Source organism: Ziziphus jujuba, chromosome 1 (genome assembly GCF_031755915.1).
Source record: "Ziziphus jujuba cultivar Dongzao chromosome 1, ASM3175591v1".
Classification (NCBI taxonomy): Eukaryota; Viridiplantae; Streptophyta; class Magnoliopsida; order Rosales; family Rhamnaceae; genus Ziziphus; species Ziziphus jujuba.
The window spans coordinates 34691231-34713082 of record NC_083379.1 but is presented as its reverse complement, the minus strand read 5'-3'; the positions used below and the strand labels follow the sequence as shown (position 1 = coordinate 34713082).

At 36.4% G+C, this 21852-nt stretch overlaps 5 protein-coding genes across 7 annotated transcripts; 2 read left to right on the top strand and 3 right to left on the bottom strand.

Moving 5' to 3' along the window:
- Window positions 1-217: 217 nt before the first annotated feature.
- LOC107429723 (protein ULTRAPETALA 2) lies at window positions 218-6433 on the top strand. The gene is made up of 6 exons (XM_048471438.2): window positions 218-352; window positions 529-666; window positions 1382-1740; window positions 4636-4854; window positions 5413-5737; window positions 5991-6433. Exons 3-6 carry the CDS (start codon window positions 1731-1733, stop codon window positions 6163-6165), a joined length of 729 nt encoding a protein of 242 aa, XP_048327395.1. The 5' UTR covers window positions 218-352; window positions 529-666; window positions 1382-1730; the 3' UTR covers window positions 6166-6433.
- A 236-nt stretch (window positions 6434-6669) lies between these two features.
- Window positions 6670-10157, bottom strand: LOC107429908 (lysine-specific histone demethylase 1 homolog 2). Of its 3 annotated transcripts, none has more exons than XM_025066925.3 (3): window positions 9097-10157; window positions 7930-8997; window positions 6670-7799 (listed from the first exon to the last, which is right to left on the bottom strand). In XM_025066925.3, exons 1-3 carry the CDS (start codon window positions 9461-9463, stop codon window positions 7087-7089), a joined length of 2148 nt encoding a protein of 715 aa, XP_024922693.1. In that variant the 5' UTR covers window positions 9464-10157; the 3' UTR covers window positions 6670-7086. The 3 variants fall into 3 exon arrangements, with proteins under 3 accessions (XP_024922693.1, XP_015896173.1, XP_060667805.1); XM_016040687.4 differs by having other exon boundaries at window positions 7930-9496; window positions 9938-10156; XM_060811822.1 differs by having other exon boundaries at window positions 7930-10156.
- Window positions 10158-11605: 1448 nt separating this feature from the next.
- Window positions 11606-13172, top strand: LOC107429732 (uncharacterized). Its single transcript, XM_016040482.4, has 2 exons — window positions 11606-11855; window positions 12227-13172. The coding sequence occupies exons 1-2, from the start codon at window positions 11615-11617 to the stop codon at window positions 13018-13020; spliced, it is 1035 nt and encodes a 344-aa protein (XP_015895968.3). The 5' UTR covers window positions 11606-11614; the 3' UTR covers window positions 13021-13172.
- A 93-nt stretch (window positions 13173-13265) lies between these two features.
- LOC107429826 (phytohormone-binding protein) lies at window positions 13266-14389 on the bottom strand. The gene is made up of 2 exons (XM_016040580.4): window positions 13872-14389; window positions 13266-13676 (listed from the first exon to the last, which is right to left on the bottom strand). Exons 1-2 carry the CDS (start codon window positions 14050-14052, stop codon window positions 13387-13389), a joined length of 471 nt encoding a protein of 156 aa, XP_015896066.3. The 5' UTR covers window positions 14053-14389; the 3' UTR covers window positions 13266-13386.
- LOC107429743 (phytohormone-binding protein) lies at window positions 14208-15950 on the bottom strand. Its single transcript, XM_016040493.4, has 2 exons — window positions 15663-15950; window positions 14208-15526 (listed from the first exon to the last, which is right to left on the bottom strand). Exons 1-2 carry the CDS (start codon window positions 15841-15843, stop codon window positions 15240-15242), a joined length of 468 nt encoding a protein of 155 aa, XP_015895979.3. The 5' UTR covers window positions 15844-15950; the 3' UTR covers window positions 14208-15239.
- Between the last annotated feature and the right edge of the window lie 5902 nt (window positions 15951-21852).

The following is a 21852-nucleotide window of genomic DNA, read 5'->3' as shown; positions in this document are numbered from 1 at the left end:
AAAACCTTCATTTTCTCATTAAACTTATTCTTTTTTTTTTTTTTTCCTTTCTTCAATCCAAACATAGTATAAGGCATAAGGGTAATTTCTCACATAAGATAAAGGAAAGAGAAGTTTTAGATGCAATTTCAAAAGAACTTTATGCAGTCTTCAACTTTTTAATTTTCCAATTTACCCTTTTCTAACATTGTTTTCACACTTTAAAATTATTTTCAGAAAATTTTTTCTCTCCTTAAGGATTGGTGGCTGGATCCCAAGAGAACATCGGCAGTCTTCCACAGCCGCTATGGAAATTTTTTTAATCTTTTTTCACAGTAACAAAACTGTTAATTCGTAGAAGAGAAATTGGAAGGTTAGATACAACTCACACTCTTCATCCCTTTTTCCTTTTATACATATATATATATATATATATATAAATTATGTAAAACTACAACAAATTTGATTATGCAAGTAAATTTTGTTGTTTCCTTCCATCAGAACTTTACTTGGATCACATACTTATCATTTAGAATGAAATAATTGCAGCATTCCAAAATTTCCAAAAGAATATAGTTGCCATCAGCAAGACATAGTTGAAGGTTTGAAGCCATTTTCCCAATCTTGAGGCATGGTGCCCATCATTCCTATGCTGGTTGCAATGGGGAAGGGAAGGCTCCACCTTAGGTAGGAAACCCTAACCCCAATTCAAATAATAAAAGTAAAAAGAAAAAAAAAAAAGAATAAGGAAAAATTTTCGGTAAATTTAATTTTTATGAGATTGTATAAAAATATTTTGAAATTGTAAAAATAGTTTTTGTAGGTCCTGTTTGGAAAATATAAAAAATGGAAGAGAATTAATTTTCAAAATTTAATTTTTTAAGAATTAAAGATCAAAATATTGATGAAATTATCAAAAATCTGAGAAGCTGTTGTATTTATCCTAAACTTGAAATAAGTAAATGAAATATTTCTTTCTTTCTTTTTTAATGGAAAAAGGGGCAATTTTAGATGAGCTCTGTTAAAGCTACGAATGTTGGACCTACAAAAGTTTTAAGTAGCCCAACTTCGAACAAGGCCCAAGTAAAAGCAGTTGAAATTTCTTTGTTTCTTGTTCTGACAAGTGAAAAGCAGTTGTCAACCAATTTTATCATTTTCCATGTTCTAATTTGGTCAATGACACATCTCTAACATAAATTTCTGAGTTGTCATCGAAGACAACGTTAAAAACTCTTCTTTACCTTTTTTTCTATTTTTTAATTTTGCATGCAATTCATTTTGAGTTTTAATTAAAAACGGTGAAGTATAACATAATAATAATATAACACTCAATCACTGTTCGTTAATAGAAAAAATTTTCAAAATTTATTAGTAATAATAACTTTGATTTTTTATGTGTCAGATATGGGGATTGCCACGTTTAGGGTTTACAATCTCATTCGATACAGTCGAGCAACAGCGTTGCAACACTTGGATTTCATGCCAAAGAAAATGAGTAAATATGATTGTATCTGGTTAATTTTAATGTAATTTAATTATTAAATCTATGCAGATTCATTTCATATATATGAATTTATTCTTCTTCTATACATATAAGAAATCTCAATTCTTCTCTTAGTTCATTTTTGGAGGCAATTGAGAAGCAAAGAATAAGCATTGGGTGTGAAGAAAAACCAAGCTAATTTTAAGGCTTAATACTCAAAAAAGGAAGTGAAAAGGAAAGCCCTAAAACCACACCATATTTACTGAAAATGGCCCGAGGTAAGTTTGATTTATTTTATTTTCTTTTCATTATTGTAGAGTTAAACATCATCAAGATACATATAGGCTACAAATGCAAAGCATTTTTTCAAAGGAATTTAATTTAATTATGTCTAAATTAGTTATATAAAAGTCATTTTCATCCAAAGAGGGATTAATCAAGATGCACGTAAACTGGTTAAGACTTATCCTCACCTTTAATACCAAAATAGATAACAAATGGTTGTTTTCGAAATGCTTGCCCTTTCGTTAGATCATGAAGGAATCAAAAAATTTCTATAAAAAAAGACATTATATTGATTAATCTACTTTTAATATCGCTACATATGTAAATATTTGCTATGACTAATAATTTTCCCCTATTTTATATCAACAATTAATTTAGATCGTATTTAAGGTAGATAATTTTTTTATTTCTGAACTTTTCAATCTCTAATTTCTTAGCCTCTTTGTTTATTTATTTATTTTTGTCTACGTTGATAATATCAATTTTCTCAATTCTTAAAATTTAATACATTTATTAAAGGATAATAAAAAGATATTCAACATTAATTTAGTAGTTTATATCGATGTATATATCATAATTTAGATATAGGATGTGCATACACATGCACATATATGTTCATTGGACAATTTAATTGGCACTGCACATGAATTTGAAATCTTATTTTGCTGCCATTATATATAGGATAAATTAGTGATTAATTTGAATCATCAAAATCCATATCTAAAACTCTTTTTTTTTTTTTTTTTTTTTCTTTTGTGATAAAAGTGCATATCTTGCTCGCGCAAGCTTTAATTATGTCACCTCAATATTTGCTCATTTTACATGACGAACTCCTTAAATATATTTTTATGAATTAGTAATTGTTGTATTTTGCTATTTAATTATTTAATGAAGTCGTTGTTTTTTGTTTGTGATAAAGAACTTATTTAATTCTCTATTCTATGATTGGAAAAGGTCTACTAGGGATCAGCGAACTTAATATTTTGTATCCCATATAATATTTGCGCCACTAATTACCACCTGTACGTATAGTATAATCATTTTCTAAACTAGTTAGTTAATAGTTTCCTTCCTATTCTGGATTTTCCAATTGAGATATTAATTGAAACTGTAGGTCAAGATGTTTGGAGCCTCGACATCTCTCCAAGTAAATTAATTTTATAATTTGACACTCTTGAACTAAAATGTATCATCTCATCAAGAACAATACTATATTCAGAATAGAGAAAATTGATTAAGATTCTTAATTTAAACAATCTGAAAATGCTAAATAAACAAGCAAAAGGTATCCTTTTAGAAGTTGTGGGTATTTATCCTTCATTTCAATTATTTTTGCCCATACACTAATCTATAGTGCGTTTGGTCATTCTGGAATTGAAATAGAAGAGAAGAACCAAAAAAGAGAAAAAAAAGGTGTATATGAAGGGGAATAGAATAATGTATTGGATATGTAATAAAAAAAAAACAGAACTTATGGGATTGTTATTGGAATGTTGCTGGCTAGATTGATTAGTTCTCCAATTTTATATGAATACTTAATAAGTGAGAAAGAAACGTGAACAGAAAACAATTTTTTTTTTTTTTTCTTTTTCGTAAGTTCTTAAGTATGGTTATGATTCTTTTAGTCAACTGCTACAGCCACTTAAATTTCAAATTTGTAATTTGTCCACATGCCCTTGTGCTTGAGTTTTATGAGGATATTTCATCTTTGTTTTTGTTATGATTATGATAGAATCCATGAAAAAATGTAAATATATTTTGTACTAATTAGCTTAATTACTTTATGATATATATGAGAAATACTAATAACGGTAAGGTTATAGGTTATTCAGTCGAATATAAAGACCGAAAGATAATTTATATCTATATATATATATATATATATACACAACAGCTGGTGTGACACTAATCAAAGAATTTTTAGGACAAGATCTTTAATTTGAGCAATATATAATTGAAGAACTGTGCTCTGAATCTGCATAGAAATATGCATAGAGGTGGCTTTTGCCAATAGAAAATTAACAAATTCGAGCATGGTAGATGGATCGGAGATATAGAAACAATTTTCAGCTCAAAATTATATTTCAAATAAACAGTTTATTTTATAAACCAAAATGGGGTTTATAAAAAATTAAACATTTTTTTAGGATATAGCCAATAGGGGTAGCTAAATATATGGTGTGTGTGTATATATATATATATATATATAACAATTCTACTATTAGAATGTTATGATAGAATTATGGTACAGATTCAAAAAGATATATTACTATTTAAAATATACATATATTTTTAAAAAAATATAGTTGAATCCGCATGAAAAATTTATTAAAACATGTTAATGGTAGAATATATATATATATATATATATCATGTGATTATAGTGAAAGAATACAGTCAAAGAGTTGCAAAAGCAATATCATGTGATTATAGTGAAAGAATACAGTCAAAGAGTAGCAAAAGCAATGAATATATACATGTAAAGAAGAAGATATCATATACATGTAGCGTTCTTTTGCCTTAAATTATTATGCGTTGCTCTTTGTTTCTAATAGCAAGGGAGACCCTCAAGATATTTTTATCTCTAACATTTTTCTTTCTCATTTTTTTTCCACACGATATATTCAAATAGCACCTTCACCTGAACAGGGTTGTATACATATATATCATATTATAATATTGTAATTCAACCAAATATTTCCACATTATGATATTTCTGATGGGTTTTTGTTAGATTGAAACTCTGCAAGATGTTTTTTTTATCACTTTTTTTCTTTTTCCTTTTTTTTTTTAATTGAATTTTTAATCTCCTATTGTTGCTGTTTATAGTTTGTGATATTATATTATATGAATTTGTGTTATGTATATATATATATATATATATATAGGACCAAAGAGACCAGCAAAGCGGGTTGTGGTGAGTGAGAGTGGCATGTTCACAGACGAGAAGATGAACAACATCAAAGGGCTACAGCGAGGGCCGGACTTCGTTGCAACTCCTTGCGGCTGCACAAGCCGTAGGTTCGGTGATTCCACAGGAATTCTCAAGGTTTTCACCTCTGGCCTCTTCTTAATCACCTGCAACTGCTCTCCTCAATGCCAGCAAGGCAAGTCATGATATGTGTGTTTCACTTATGTTTTACTTCTATATAAGTTCTTCATCGTCTACTTAATAATTTTTTGTGCCTATATTAGATATGAATCTTATACTATGAGCTCATTAGTTATTACACACTGCCCATATATATAATATTCTTCATCTTGGTTCATTTGATTTTAGTCATATATTTCATATATTATATGTGAGACAGATTAATTATTATTTGTGCAGGCATGTCTGCTTAAGATTCCAGGAAATTTGGCCATCGTATATTTTATGATCTCTCATTTGTCTGATATAAAGAACGAGAGCTTATATATATATATATATATATAGCTCTCTTAAACTGTACATATCGATCCCACCATCGCTTTAGCTTTATATGTATTTGTATATTACGGTGCATTGTAGAAAACATGCAGAAGAACTGAGTACAATGATCAGGGATCATCTATAGGAATGTGTAATTACATTGACAAACATATAGATGTATATATATACACTCCTTTTTTCTTTTTATATGTACAATTATTTGAGCTAGCAGAGCTGAGTCTCTCATGTCCAGGAAGAATGACACCAGAAGAATTTGAGAAGCACTCAATGCGAGAGGGACTGAGGAAGTGGAAAAGCAACATATGGGTAATTAAAGATGACGAAAAAATTCCCCTGTGGAAAACAGGTATCTTGAAGTATTACAAGCATGCCTCCAATGTCAACAACCGGGCATGTAGGACTCGTCGCAAACGGAATTTCCACCGTGACGAATTCATCACCTGTTCAAAGTGCAAGAAAGATCGCAGGTTTCGTCTTCGCACCAAAGAAGAATGCAGGATTTATCATGATGCTTTGGCCAACAAAAGGTGGAAATGTGTTGATGGGCCCTATGACAGGTTAACTTTCTACATCTCCCCCTCCTAAGTCCTAAATATAACATTTCATGCTCAATCAAAAGCGACAGAAAGTAAACCATACAAAAAGATGTTAATTTTGCAATCAACGATGATATGTTTTATCCATTATATGTGGTAACAAGGAATCCACGCAATACCTTTCATATCACATAAGCTGTTAAAACCAAGTTGTCATATCATAAGTGTGTTTGTAGCTTGCTTGCTTATTCGAACTACATTTTTTATATTTCAGGATCACATGTGAAGATGCAGAAGAGCGTGCAACTCGGAAAATCGTGAGAGGATGCCCTCGTACTGCAACATGCAAGGGTTGCACATCCTGTGTGTGTTTTGGGTGCATCAGGTGCCGTTTCTGGGATTGCAGGTGCCGAACATGTGTAGACTTCATGCAGAATGCAGAACCATAGACACCTTCCTCTGGAGTCATCCCTTGCTGGCTCGATTAGGACTTCTATCCTTATAGTTTCCATTTTCCTTGATGAAAACTTCAAAGTAGTTTCCATTTTCCTTGATGAATGACTTCGAAGTACTGCCAGTGTTTTTAGCTTTTCAGTTGGATCTTCCTATTTCAGCTGTTTTTTAATCAGAAGATTAGGAGTCCCTGACTTCTCTGCTTCTTATATTTTATCATTTTAATTGTTCCTGCTTGACATTTATTAACTATCCTATTTCCTTAGTCAATTAGAACATAAAGAAAAAAAAAACAGAAAGGAAAAAACATGTCATTACCTAGGTTATACCAACACATTGAGCATAATACTAATTTGATTGATAATTTTAGTCTGTTTGATAATATATTCAGAAATTTATCTTTGGTCATTTTATCATTATTAAGCAAGAAAAGAAATGCAGTAAACATGTACAATATTTGAAACATAAAAACAAGCCTACATACGAAATACTGCCATTCGAAAGATTCCAAAGCAGAACTACGTCCTCATTCTTTACCGCATTTCCTCCCCAACTAAAATGGGACGCTTGTACGTAGGCCTTCAACCTATACAAAATTTTACAGCCAGATGATTAGGCTGATGGCTCACCAGTTACAACAAGTTGGTCACTGTCAGACTACAGAATTTTCTACATTTTTTTTTTTTGGGTACATTTTCAAAAAAAAAAAAAAAAAAAAAAAAAAAAAGGGCTTTCCCAGTCAACCTCCAAGAAACTGATTATTCTCTTGAAGCTAACGAATAACCTACTTGGCTACATTTATACACAAAAGAGTGCACTTTAGAAGGAAAGGCGTACTGGATTTCTAACTACCTCTAACATAACAAGGGGTGTACACGAAGATTCAAGTCCCGAAATGGGGAAGATCTCTACATAACTCATTTCTGCCCAACATAGGTGCGATTCCGGCCCCTGCCTCTTCGTGCATTAGTAATATCAGTTATTAAAGAGTTGCCTAAATATCCCATTGCACTAGGTCCTAGCAGCTTCAAGCCCAGATTTTTAACCAAGTGTGACAACCTTCTTGCATCTCCTCCTGTCAACAATTCTAGCTCACATGCCTGTTGTCGAGATATAACAGTATAGAGATGCAAGGGTTGATTTGAGGAATCTACAAAGCTGTTAGATAACTCCTCTTTATAACCGCCTTCATTACTACTAAAATTAACTCTGACAAGCCCCATTGATCTTGGGTCTTCTGTTGAAGGGTCAAATACAAACGAGAAATTTCCATATTCTAGATCAGGCTTTTTGAAAAGATCTACCATCAAATCATTACTTGGTCCAACATTCCTTTGAACATATTTTCTTGGATTGTTTTGATGACCCCTTGCAGCTCGATATATGCATGAAGCTTCTCTAAGTCCGCTTAAAAAGGCACCATGCATAGTGGCTGGATATTGCCTAGTTGTGGCCTCACCTGCAAAGAATAGCCGATTTCCCACACTTTCTGCTAGCAAATCATAATCAGAGCCAGATGACCCTACTCTAACATGAGAGTATGAACCATAGGAAAGGGGATCACTACCCCATCTTGTACATATTGTTTGAATTGGATCAGGCACATTAACACCTTTAGGATTATATATACCTGAAGATGGAAAAATATATCTACATCAGCTAAGAAGGTAGAATAATGGAAACTGTCTAAAGAGATTGCAAAAATAAAGACAGAAGAATATTGAGAACATATGATATATGCAATTGTGAGCCTGCGGTACCTCTGAGGATGCTTAAAACACGATGGAGCAAAATAGATGGATCTGTGCATTCAAATGTTTTTGCAGCTTCTCCAGCCACCAATGCTATAAGAACTGGACCTCCAGAAACAGTATGATAACCATAAAACAAAAAGAACTCTCCACGGGTATTACTATGTTCACTGAGACATCCAAATGTGTCCAGGTCTTCTCCCCAGAAAACATGAGGAAAAACCATTGCAACTTTATTCAGCAGTCCAAATCCCAGCCTCTCAATTGCTTCAAGCTTTCTCTGGGGCAACTCGGGTTCAAATTTGAGAGTCTTTTTTTTAAGAACCCCAAGAGGCACGGTGCATAACACCATATCTCCTTGAAATACTTGGTCCCCAGCAACCACCTCAACTCCTTCATTTCCATACCTAATAGCACTCACAGTCTTCCCATAGAATATAGGCAATCCATCAGACATTGCTTTTATCAATCTCCAGTTACCTCCAGCTAGAAAGCAGTGGTCACCACCCATTTCATACGGGTCGTCCTGATCCCAGTAGGCAGCCGAGAGGTCCGATAGACATCCAGCATTTGCATATTCCAAATTTGCAAGATGCCAATCAAGAAGTTGCCTCTCCTCATTACTTCTGGCCACAGCATATAACTGCCTGAGTGTCTCCAAAACTGAGCCCAGAGAAATATCAGTTGCAAGACCACCCATAATTTGTCGAAGTTCCATGACTTTGTCAAGTAACTTGTTAAAGATGACTTCAACCTTGGAATCAATGTCCTTACCAACAGGTGCCCCGTCTGGCTTGTACAAGGGGCAATTGTCTCTGACCTTATGAAGTGGAATAGAAAGTTGCCGAGCCAGAACTCCAAGAGGATTAGCATGGATTCCAGTAATAACACTGCCACCAAGTTCCATTGCAGCAAATTTACCCTCCAGTCCCAACTTTTGAGTATAAACTCTTCCACCAGGTCGATTCCTACCTTCTAGAATCATCACCTTGAAACCAAACGACAAGAGTTGCCTTGCCGCAGCCAGCCCAGCAAGTCCTGCGCCAACAATAATGACAGACCCTTCTGTTGTCTCCTCTGGCATTTGAGATGTAAATGATGGCGAAACCCCAAAATTAATATATCCATTATAAAGAAGAAAATCATAAGCAGAAGATAACAGTTGTTCATACTCACTACTCACAGTTTCTCTAATCTGCCCTTTAGAAAGCCACATTCTCACATTGTCCCTCCATCTTGCGAGTATGTGATTCCTCACAACAATATAATCATTCTGTTCCTTCCCACCCAATTTTCTCACTACCCCAGCTCGAATTTCATCCTCGAGCAGCGCATCAATTGGGAAACCAAGAGAAAAGGCTATCATAGCCTCGGTCTCGGTCTCTTTCTCCAAATCCTCCTTCGTTCTATTCCTCTTCTTCAAAGTACCACCCAGATGCTTCTCTATAAGCTCATCCATCAAATTCTCATCATAATTTCGCAAACCCGCTTTCTTTCTCAAAGACCGCTTCGAAATAGAACCATCAGAAACAGGGGTTCCCATTTTTCCTATACCAAGGTTTTTCTTTGCAGCAACCTTTTTACAATCAAAATCAAGAAGTTGAGCTCAGAAACCAATCAAGAAATACATAACACCCCGCCTTGCTTGCATGCTATGGATATATCATACATGTTAACAAAATGGGTAATTATTTTTGTTTCCAACAAGGTCGAAAAATTTAGCAATTTCTACGTAATCTTCCAGCATTTTACCATCTTAACACAGTTACCAAACAAATATCTTCATCTTACTCAAAACCCATCTTCATTTCAAAGTATAAGTGAGTGTCAAATTCAAATAAAAAAGAAAAAAAGAAAAAAGAAAAAAGAAACTCTTAAGAAACTTTCACTCAAACCGAGACTTCAACCGAGATTTGAAGCCTGATTTTTCTATTATGCCGTCAGGAATGGATACCAAATTGAACCAGAAGTTACAAGGAATTCGATGCGGAGGGGTAGAAAGATAAGGGAGAATTACCTGGTCGGTCCGAGTTGATTCAGAGATTTGAGAATTCGGGGTGGAAAAGTGGTTCAGTTCGGTTGGGAGTTAGGGTTCTGGTGCAACTTCGAAAAGGCGTGGTAGGTAGCGAGTGGACTCGGTCGATTAGAAATTGGGTTGTAACTGGAGGGAAATGAAGCGATGGCGGGCTTTCCGATCCAAGAGTTGTGGATTGCCGACATCCTGGTAGTCAGAATTAATGGGGCCCAGACAATATAAGCCTTCACAATTTGATTGAAGATAAGATATGTTGTGGTACTGTATACACACACCAAACAAACTACGAACACCCATTTTTAGAAAAATGTTTATATTATCAAAAAGTTAAAAAATTTTGACCAAAAAAAAAAAAGTTAAAAAAAAAATATTGAAGACAATACAAAGAAACCTTTCTCTTTCTCCTTTTTTTTTTTTTTTTTAATTTCTCTCTTTTTTCAAATATTATAAACCTTTCCCCCCCCCTCCTTAAAAACCTCCAAAGAAACCAATCCTTACATTAACCTTTTGGGTAATGTTTTTGATAATCCTCCAATTAACCACATGAGATTTTAACTCCATGTAGCTTTTGTTCCTAATTTTCCTATAAAAGTGATTCCGAATTTGAAGTCTTCTGCCTCACTGTAAAAAATATTAATAATGATAATAAAAGAAACTCCATATAAGACAACAGAAAAAATACATCATATACATTGAATAAGAATATTGAGCCACTAAGTAAGGCCCCTACTCCAATTATATAATTTAGTCATCGCATTGCGAAGTCAATATCAATATTAATTTAAAGATTCAACATTTGTTTTGCATTGAAACTATATATTGAACAATTATAGTTTAATAAATTATTATGCTACTTATATATCTTTTTTCAAAAATATTATTGAAATTATTGTTGTAGGTTTTTCTTTGTTATACTTTTTACTGAAAGAAATGACTTGAAACACATGATGTATCTTATCCACTATATCATTCGGCAACGAAATAATTAAAATCTGTTCCTCATGATGCTTTTATTCTCAACTTTGCGAGCCTCATAGCATTGACCAAGTTTAGAACCACAGCAAAGTGCCTACAAAGTTGATTTTGTTGGCAATGTACAGGGCATCCAACACTTCAGGTGACATACAAGGCAACAGTTGGCTCCTCAAAATATTGCTTAACCGACCAAATTATGTTTAATTATTTCCATCTTATATTTTATCTACTAGTCAGCTACATAGGCAATCCACTGCCTAATTTTTCCTTCATCGTAATTCATATATATAAAATACAATAAAACTGACTAATATCTGATACCCCCCACTATCAGAATCCTCAAAAAATCATCTGCAAGCCAAAAAAAAAAAAAAAAAAAAGGTTAAGCAAAGTTTGCACTTGAAGAATTAACAATCAACTTCATATATTCATAATTAATCATAATACATAAAACTCATTCTATCTGAAGAAAATTTCATGTGTACGTTTTTAATTAATTAGTCAACTCATTTCTTAAGTAAGCAGAAAAGCCCACTAGGCCCATGTTCATACGTCAAATTTCAGCTAAAAAATTTAGTTACAAAAGTAAAAACATAGCAAATGTGCCAATTGCTAATTCTATAAATAGCACAAGAGAAAACTTGATTTCTCATATCAATTTCAAGGCCAATTAAGTAATCAAGTATGGAAGCCTTGAGAAGCAGCAGTTCCACTTCCACTTTTATCATTGTCCTTGTGTTTGTTTGTGGCGTAATCGCTCAAGCAAATGCATATACCTCTCTTTACTGTAGCAACACCTATAGCCGATGCTATGGAAAGACTGTGACATGCCCTTATGAATGCCCCAGCAGTGACTCAGAAGACCCCAAGGCCAAAGTTTGCTACATCAACTGTGATTCACCCCACTGCGAGGCCCAGTGCAAAAGTATACCTTTTTATATATAACAACCTTCTTCGTTTCTTTAACTTTTCTTATACATTTTCTCAACATTATTATTGTCCTTCATTTTTATTTTTATTGGAAAATATGTTTAATATACATTTTTGAGTCATCTTCCTACCAGTTATTAGCTTTTGGGATAAACGTTGATAATGATATTGGTATCAAAAGTTCTGGTGACTGAAAAGTCCCAAGTCCTACAGCTCTAATACCTTATAAAATCCAAAATCGGGTACCATTTTTCTCAGAAGTTTAAACTTTGAGAGGTGGATCGGAATTGAGTTATATACTTTAAAGATTTTGATCTGGTGGAAAAAATCAGTTTAATGAATAATTGTTTCGAGAATTTTTTTCAGAACGTAAACCAAACTGCAACAGCCCTGGATCGGCCTGCTATGATCCACGCTTCATTGGTGGTGATGGAGTTGTTTTCTACTTCCATGGAAAAAGCAATGAGCATTTCAGCTTAGTCTCCGATCTCAACCTCCAAATCAATGGCCGCTTCATCGGCCACAGACCTGCAGGCCGAACCCGTGACTACACTTGGATCCAAGCCTTGGGAATCCTTCTAAACTCTCATAGTTTCAGTGTGGAAGCAACGAAAGTAGCAAAATGGGATAACCAAGTTGACCATTTGAAATTCACCTACAATGGTGAAGATCAAATCATTCCAGAAGGCCATCTCTCCATTTGGTATTCGCCCAACAAAGACATCAAAGTAGAGAGAATTTCGAGCAAGAACAGCGTCGTTGTATCATTGAAAGACACCGCAGAGATTTTGGTGAATGTTGTACCCGTGACAAAAGAAGATAACAGAGTCCATAACTATCAGGTCCCTTCTGATGATTGTTTTGCTCATTTGGAAGTCCAATTCAGGTTCTTCTCTCTCTCACCGAAAGTTGAGGGAGTTCTTGGAAGGACTTACAGGCCGGACTTCGTGAACCCAGCGAAACCCGGTGTGGCAATGCCGGTTTTAGGCGGTGAAGACAAATACAGAACCAGTTCCCTTCTGGCTCCAGATTGTGGGTCTTGCTTGTTCACCAAGGAAGGTGTTTCCCAGAAGGAAATTACTCCAACAGTGAAAGAGTATGACCTGCTCGACTGTACCAGAGGCTTCTCTGGAGGATACGGGATTGTTTGCAAGAAATGAGAAACCGTAACTACTACCCGTGGCGTTCTAATTAAATGAATAATGAAACTTTCAATCAGCTGCAGAAAAATATGCATATTTTTCCGTTTGTTTCAGCTACTTAAGCTTATTTGTTTCATGTATCTCTTTGTTTTACTGTGTGTTCCTAAGTTTAAGTCAATGCACTTCTAAGTTTGAATAAAGTACAATAAAATAGTGAAACAATCGTTTGTTTGGCGCTTTAGTTTTGTACCCTGTTTACAGCATAGATAATGAAATAATATATTAATGAATAAGGATAACTTAAATTTATTTCATATAATAGAGATTAAAAGGAAAATAGGAATAGATTAATATATCGTAATGCCAAGACCTAATAGCTTAAATTTATTTCTTTGAAGCACCATGCAGCAGATAATTTTCTAGGCTGCTGATGAAAGAGAGAGCAGATGCTGTTGTCTTGGATGGCATGGTTCTTTCTTCAGTTGCTGACTCATAGAGGACCTTGACATTGACTTGAGTCCTGTGCTCCTCAATTGCTGAGAGTTGAAAAGTTGTTTGGTAGAACGAAAACCCATGATTCAAATGCCCTCCTTCTACGACTTGAATACCGATTTGATGTGCAGACTCATCAAGCTCCACAATCTTTTCTTTCTGGTGACTCATCATTTCTACATCTGCCATTTTTTTCCAAATCAAAACTTTTGTAATTCTAACACGAATTTGCTGTTCGTTTCTCATATAAGAATACTAATCAGCATCTCACCCAAGTTTTTGAATAACAAAATTGTATCTAGCCAATGAAAAAATATAATGGTATAAAGAAGAACATAGATATGGATCGAAATCATCGTAAGAGATATGGGACTTACCGGATCCAAAACTGAAGAGGAAGACTGTACCAATTCCTCCATCGCCTTCTATGATTTCCACGGACTTTACCAAATTCGGAATTATTTTTGGAATAACAAATCTCATCTCTTTGGACAGAGCTTTCCACAAGGCATCAATCTCTACGCCTACTATTACATGCGTTTTAACTTCATTCATCATCGCCGATTCTCAACTACTATAATTTCAAAGAGAGAAAGGGAGCGATTTTGAAGATTGATATATGATTGATCTTGTTTCTTCTTCTTTTTTTTGTGTATTCCTGGGAATACCAATTGATTTTAGTTAACCATAAAGTTTGAAAGACTATATGATGGAAAAGATTGAATATTGACAGAAAAAGCTAAGAACAGGTAAGAAAAATGAAGAACAAGCAAGGATTGAAAGAAAAAAGAAACTCTGTGAAGAGAAAGAGAGAGAGAGAGAGAGAGAGAGAGAGAGAGAACAAAATGATGAAAAACTTTGATTTGATCTTCTTGTATTCGGATAATCGAAACAAATCAAGTTAGTGTGTCTTTTATTATATAACAGAAACAGATCGCACAACAGCTTCTAACAAATTGAAAAAAAGTTACACCAGAATCTTTAACAGGGTAAACCAATCGCAGCAATGCTGAGGTGGATAGCTGAATTGGTTTGAAGCATCTGTGATTGGTGAAGTCACATGCAGGGCACGTGCTATACAAATTGTTTGGAGTATCATTTCATTAGAACGGACAAAGGGATATAATTGGATACCTTCTTGTCTTTAACCAAAAACCATTATCTACCAAAGCTTTTTTAGCCTGGAAAAAGAAGAATCCGTGTCATTTGATTTGAAGAGATATATATATATATATATATGTACATAAATATAAAGTCTACAGAGAAAGTGGATCTAAAGTGATGAAGTTATTTTCTTAATGTTGTGGTATATAAATCCTCATTGACAAAAAAAAAAAAAAACAAAAAGGAGAAAATATTCGGACTGGTATAGTTGTCAGCCGAGCCAAGTTAAGCCCATTTGTCATCACCAATGTTGTTTGACTTGGCCTGCATCAGCCTTCATATTAAATTATACAGTGATGAGATAATGTTATATATATACAGTTTTGTTATTAGTTATTATGGACAGTACATATCCCATCAATATTGATGGGATGTAAATAAAGAATTTGACAAAAAGCTTACATCCCACTAATATTGGTAAAATGTGCATCATCCAGTAGGACCCCCAAGTTAAACTTCCGCAACCATCGCCCTTGTGGATAATAATTATTAGTTCTAATATTTTTATAATATAAGCATATTATTAATCCAACAGGATCTTGCATTAATTCATACACATATTCAACAACGAATTAGATCGATTATTCAGAAAGTTGTAACAGAAATTTCTCTAGTCCTAGGATGAAATTGAGAGGTGGCTGAATCGCCATCTCTTCAATGATAGCTTGATCTTGTCTGTCTGTCTGATACACCACATTCACATCCACAAGGCTCTCCTTCTCTCCCACTGCACTCACTTGGAATGTGCTCGTCAGTGTAGAGAAACTACCCCTAGTCAGCGCAGGCCCTTCTACCACTTGGATACCAAATCTGTATGCTGACTCATCTAGTTCCACAATCTTTTCCTTCTGTAATTTTTTGCTTGCTCCTATGTGCATATATATCCAACACAGTTTGTTCATTTCATAATTAAGGAAATATAAATTCCAATATTAGTTTAAATTAAAATATTTGTATATATACACAGAAGCACAAGCGAGAGTCAATAATTAATAGGGACTAACCGATACAAAGATGCAAGAGAAAGAGAGAGCCAAGGCCACCATCTCCTTCAATCACTTCCATACTTTCCACAATGGTGGGTGCTATTTTTGGCACAACAAGTGCCAAATCTTTGGTCATAGTTCTCCATAGGGATTCAATCCCAACTTTAACTTTTACTTGAGCTTTCTTCTCCTTCGCCATATGTTTTGGTCTCCAATATTGGGAAAGCTTTACAAGATATGAAGCTCGAAAAAGTCAATGAGTCATATCATGGAGGTTACATTAGTCGGTCTTGTCATTACAAAAATCTTATTGAGAAGCATCTTTTATGATCATATCAATAATTGAATCAAACGTTAATAGTGACATATAGACCCAAACAAAGGCGATGATGAAAATTCGCCCCGATGCTATTGCTTTCGTGAAAATATTAAATAACAGAAAATTATAACCAAAAACAAATTAGCTAGTGATGGAGGTCGACCAAAACCCTAGTTAATTTGATGGGCTTCATCATCATCATCATTATCATTATCATTATTATTATTAAAAAAGGTAAGATTAATTGGAATTTAATATGCTCTAGTTTTGAAAAATTACATCTTAAACCTTCAAGTATAAAGCATAGCAATATATTATATAGGCTTTCAAATTTTCATTTGTTGCTTTTTCATCAAATTAAAAAGTATTACAATGTAAATCATAAACTGGTCCTCATTAAATGTAAATTGCAAAAATTCTAGCAAATTGTATTTTTTTAAAGGAAAAGAAAAAAAATAATAGTAAAGTGTGATGGAACTGTAAATTGACCAGTAGTCGAAAAGTTCAATTTGGAATAACAGGAAAGGGGAAACCAAGAAAATTAAATCAACTATATATAACAAAAATATCGTTATAATTTTGAAAATTACAAATATGCTCCTTTATTTTGCAATATTACCCGTTTTATACATTTTTTTTTTCGTCTTTTCACTTAAATTGTCACGTTTTGCAATCAATTAAAATGTAATTGACATTTGCCCATTAATCTGTACTGAATTTTCATCTGTACATGCGTATGATAGGTTCAGAATTTCAAAGCAATGAAAAGGAAGAGATAGAAAAGGAAGGAACTCCCCTGTTTCGGTTATAGAAGAACAGAGCAATATTCTAGAGAGAGAGACTAGAGAGAGAAAGTTAGAGAGAAGGTTAATAAACTTTATCTGATGCCATATTTCATTCCTACGGTACAATATATATACCCCTATATAACAAGAATCAAAAAATGGCTTCCAAATTATTCGGCCCCACTACTACCACTAACTACCCCTACCCGCAATACGGCCATGCCTACAACTGAAATAACAACTAAACAAAATAAAAATAATATATTAACTAATTTTATTCTACCCATTACTAAAGATAATAGCACCAGTATTAGACCCATTCCTAACAGCCCTACAATCCCACTAATTGGCCACATAAGACCTGCATGGCCATGCAACCAATGTGACCCAACATTCTCCCCCCCTTAAGACTCATTGTCCTCAAGGAGGAAATCTGGATAGGTCCGCGCAAACCGCCATGCATTTTCCCACGTAGCGTCTTCCTCAGGCAGCCCTTGCCACTTGATTAGCACTTCTGTTTTTGGCCGATAACGACCCTTTTGTGTCACTCAGCGGTCAAGGACAGCTTCTGGCCGAGGCAAAATCGTAGCTTCATCCGAAATTGGCGGCAGTTGCTGTGAAACCACTGGCAATTTCCCCATGTGTTTGCGCAAGAGACTCACATGAAATACATTGTGAATTTTCGACCCTGGTGGCAACGCCAACTTGTAAGCTACGGTACCCACACACTCCAGCACCTCATAAGGCCCGTAAAAACGTGGGGCAAGCTTGAGTGATGCTCGAAAAGCTACCGAGGTCTGCCGATACGGTTGGAACTTAAGATACACAAAATCCCCCACTGCAAAAGCTACCTCACGACGGTGCTGATCAACAAAAATCTTCATCCTCGACTGAGCTTGCAGAAGGTTGGCACGAAGAAGACGCAACACCTTATCACGGTCTCGAAGATAGGAATCTACTGCATCAACACGTGATGATCTGGGAACATAGGAAAGCAGAGTTGGTGGGGACCTGCCATACACAACCTCAAAGGGAGTCATTTGAGTTGAAGAATGCTTGGATGTGTTGTAGTTGTATTCAGCCCACGACAACCATTCCTTCCAACGCCTCGGCTGATGACCAGTGAAGCAACGCAAGTACTGCTCCAAGGTAAGGTTAACCACCTCAGTTTGGCCATCCGTCTGAGGATGGTAACTAGAACTCATACAAAGCTTGGTGCCGTGCAACTGAAAAAGTGCCCTCCAAAAGGAACTGATAAAAACTTTATCTCGGTCACAGATGATGGAAGTGGGCATGCCATGGAGTCGAACTATGTTACTAACAAAAACCTTAGCCACGATCGCAGTTGTGAATGGATGAGTTAGAGGAACAAAATGGGCATACTTGGACAACCGGTCCACCACCACCATGATAACTGAATATCCATTTGAAGGAGGCAACCCCTCTATAAAATCCATTGAGATATCGGACCAAATAAGATCAGGAATGGGCAAAGGTTGGAGTAACCCCGCCGATGTCTGGTAATCTGCTTGCACTGTTGACAAACATCGCATTGGCGAACAAAGTCCTTGACAGTTTGGCGCATACCAGGCCATCTAAAATCGTTGAGTAAACGTGATAGGGTCTTCTGGAACCTAAAATGTCCTCCCGTTGGAGATGAGTGGCACTCAGCTATAATGGTTGGCAACAAGGTAGATGATGGACTAAGTAAGACTTTGCCATGCTCAAACCAGATGCCATCCCATTGTGTTTGGTGCGGAGCGGAACCAAAGTTCATGTAGTATGGATCACGGGCACACTCGGACTATAGATGGCTCCACCAATCCGCTTGTGGCGTGGAAATTGAAATGAAATTGAGCTCAACTCGAGAGAGGGCATCGGCGGCTAGGTTTTCATTCCCACGTTTGTATTCAATGTGGTAATCATACCCAAGTAGTTTTGGTAACCAACGTGCTTGAGCAGGTGTTGTTATGCGCTGCTCCAACAAGTATTTCAGACTTTGTTGATCAGTGCGGACTGTAAAAGAATTCCCGAGCAGGTATGGTCGCCATTTGCGTACCGATTTAACCACCGCCAGCATCTCCTTTTCATATGCTGAGAGGGAAAGTGCCAAGCCTTGCAATGCTTGACTGAAATAAGCAAGGGACCATCCATTTTGGGACAATACCACACCAATTCCAATTCCACTAGCATCACACTCAATAACAAAAGGCTGTGAAAAATCTGGAAGTGCCAAAACAGGGGCTGTGGTTAGTGCCGTCTTCAGCTGTTGGAAAGCAACGTCGCACTCTTGAATCCAATGAAATCCTTCCTTGCTGAGTAATTTAGTGAGGGGCGCTGCAATGCCTCCAAAGTGTTTAATGAACTTCCGATAATATCCGGCTAAACCCAGAAATCCACGAACCTCCCAGATGGTCGACGGGGTTGGCCATTCTCGAACGTTTTGTACCTTGACAGGGTCAGCACTTACTCCTACTGAAGAAATTATGTGGCCCAGATATTCAACAGTAGTCACCCCGAAAACACATTTTGACTCCTTTGCAAACAAGTGATTAGCGGCAAGAATGGAGAGAACTGTATGGAGATGGCTCAGATGTTCCTCCCAACTTTTAGAAAAAACCAAAATGTCATCAAAGAATACCAGAATGAATTTCCGTAGGTGAGGTCAGAAGATGTCATTCATCAAGCTTTGAAACGTGGCTGATGCATTGGTGAGGCCAAAAGGCATTACGACAAACTCGTAGTGGCCTTCATGAGTCCGAAACGCCGTCTTGGGAATGTCGGCTTCGTGTACGTGAATCTGATGGTACCCGGATCGTAAATCCAATTTTGAAAAAAATTGGGCACCGTGGAGCTCATCCAATAACTCGTCAATCACGGGTATGGGATATTATCTTTAATAGTGATCCTGTTAAGTGCTCGGTAATCCACGCAAAACCGCCACTCCCCACTTGCTTTCTTAACTAATAACATCGGTGAAGAGAACGGACTGTGGCTGGGACGTATGAGTCCTGTTTGGAGAAGTTCATGAACAATTTTCTCTATTTCGGCCTTTTGATAGTGTGGGTAACGATAGAGACGCACATTCACAGGAGGGTTATTCGCCAGAAGTTGAATTCAGTGGTCATGGGATCTCTGTGGTGGAAGAGTCGTAGGATTTTGGAAGACTACTGGAAATTTGGAGAGGAGTCTATCTAATTCTGGTGGGTGGGTTGAGAGTTTTTTGGTGGCTGACGTGGCAACCAGCTGGAGGAAGAATCATGTACCCCATCCTACTGACCCGTGGGAGCTTTGGCATTCCTTCTGAGAAAGGACTTCTAGTCCTTGTTGGACTCCTTGAAAAGTATGAATGATCCCATCTTGTTTGAATGTCATAGTGAGGCAGGCATAATCGATTTCGATCGGTCCAAGTGTAGCAAGTCATTCGACACCCAGAACTATCGGACAAGCCACCACTGGAAGCAAGTAATAATCTGCAGTCACGGGACACCCCTGAATTTTCATGGTGAGCGCATGGCAGAGACCAGCACATTCAATTCTCTCTTTGTTGGCTACCATAACATGAAACTTCTTGCTTTTCTCAACAGGTAAGCCATATTTGGTGACCACTGCTTGATCGATGAAATTATGGGTACTCCCACCATCGATGAGTACTGTTAAATCCTTGTTTTGCAACTGTCCAATAACCCGAATTGTTTGCGGATGATTCGTACCCGCTATAGCATGGAATGAGATTTCGGGTGTAGTTCCTTCGGGCTCCTCTGTTGCCGTGTCTTCCAAATTTCCTTCAGTGGTCTCAACATCATCGCCTATCATGAAGAGCTGAGGTCGGGCACAACGATGGCTAGAAACAAATTTTTCATCACAGTAATAACACAAGCCTTTTTCACGTCGTTCACGAGCTTCTTGTGGGGTTATACGTCGGAGAGTAGTGGGAGTGATGTTGGGTGTGGATTTCTGAGAAGGTGGAGGTCCAAGTAATCCCTGCGTGGAATTTCCCTGTGTTCGAGTTGAAGGCGTTGGTGAACGATGGAATTGTGGAAGTTTCCTTTGCAGGAGATTTCGTTCCTCAATTAGGTGAGCCACCCCTATGGCTTCGGTCAAAGTTGGTGGATGTTTGATTTTAACATCTAAGCGAATGTCATCTCTTAAGCCTGCAATAAAACACCCAATTAAAAACGATTCCGACAATCCGTCAATTCGCTGGGGTAATTTCTCAAAGTTCTCCTGGTAAGCCTCTACTGTGGTGGTCTGTCGTAGACGAGTCAAAGCTTCGGAAGGATCTTCGAATTCAGTTGGTTCGAAGCGTAGGAGAATGGCCTTTGTAAACTCTTTCCAAGATACTGGCCCACGAAATTTCATGAACCACCTATGCCATTGGAGGGCCAATCCCTCCAAATGGAATGATGCCAACGTAACTTGTTGGTTAGCAGGAACTCCTTGGAACTCAAAATATTGTTCTGCTCTGTACACCCATCCCTGCGGGTCCTCTCCATCAAATTTCGGGAAGAAAAGTTTCAATTGATGGTGGTTGGGTTTGTTGGCTGTGTTTGAGGATTCTCCAAGAGAAAAGGGATTGATATCCTGGGAGGGTTGGAATGATTTAGTAGACACCCGCAGAGATTGAAGTTCTGACAAAACCATCTGCAATGTTGCAGTGACTTGCTCGAACTGTGTATTCACCTGGTGGATACTAGTCTCATGTCTTACCAAGGCCTCATTTACCTCATTTCGAAATTCAGCATTAGTCTTGCCCCGGGTATCCATTTAAACCTGCCCTGATACCAATTGATAGGTTCAGAATTTCAAAGCAATGAAAAGGAAGAGATAGAAAAGGAAGGAACTCCCCTGTTTCGGTTATAGAAGAACAGAGCAATATTCTAGAGAGAGAGACTAGAGAGAGAGAAAGTTAGAGAGAAGGTTAATAAACTTTATCTGATGCCATATTTCATTCTTATGGTACAATATATATACCCCTACATAACAAGAATCAAGAAATGGCTTCCAAATTATTCAGCCCCACTACTACCACTAACTGACCCTACCCGCAATACGGCCATGCCTACAACTGAAATAACAACTAAACAAAATAACAATAATATAT

What these genes read in the sequence shown, in the direction of transcription:
- LOC107429732 (XM_016040482.4), top strand. Translation starts at nt 11,615, where the DNA reads ATGGAAGCCTTGAGAAGCAGCAGTTCCACTTCCACTTTTATCATTGTC. An exon ending in CTGCGAGGCCCAGTGCAAAA is followed by an intron (nt 11,856 to 12,226) that starts GTATACCTTTTT and finishes AATTTTTTTCAG; the next exon opens with AACGTAAACCAAACTGCAAC.
- LOC107429908 (XM_060811822.1), bottom strand. Translation starts at nt 9,463, where the DNA reads ATGGGAACCCCTGTTTCTGATGGTTCTATTTCGAAGCGGTCTTTGAGA. An exon ending in TGTTTTAAGCATCCTCAGAG is followed by an intron (nt 7,800 to 7,929) that starts GTACCGCAGGCT and finishes TTCCATCTTCAG; the next exon opens with GTATATATAATCCTAAAGGT.
- LOC107429723 (XM_048471438.2), top strand. An exon ending in CTCTCCTCAATGCCAGCAAG is followed by an intron (nt 4,855 to 5,412) that starts GCAAGTCATGAT and finishes TCTCATGTCCAG; the next exon opens with GAAGAATGACACCAGAAGAA. An exon ending in GTTGATGGGCCCTATGACAG is followed by an intron (nt 5,738 to 5,990) that starts GTTAACTTTCTA and finishes TTTATATTTCAG; the next exon opens with GATCACATGTGAAGATGCAG.
- LOC107429826 (XM_016040580.4), bottom strand. Translation starts at nt 14,052, where the DNA reads ATGATGAATGAAGTTAAAACGCATGTAATAGTAGGCGTAGAGATTGAT. An exon ending in CCTCTTCAGTTTTGGATCCG is followed by an intron (nt 13,677 to 13,871) that starts GTAAGTCCCATA and finishes AAAAAATGGCAG; the next exon opens with ATGTAGAAATGATGAGTCAC.
- LOC107429743 (XM_016040493.4), bottom strand. Translation starts at nt 15,843, where the DNA reads ATGGCGAAGGAGAAGAAAGCTCAAGTAAAAGTTAAAGTTGGGATTGAA. An exon ending in TCTCTTGCATCTTTGTATCG is followed by an intron (nt 15,527 to 15,662) that starts GTTAGTCCCTAT and finishes ATATGCACATAG; the next exon opens with GAGCAAGCAAAAAATTACAG.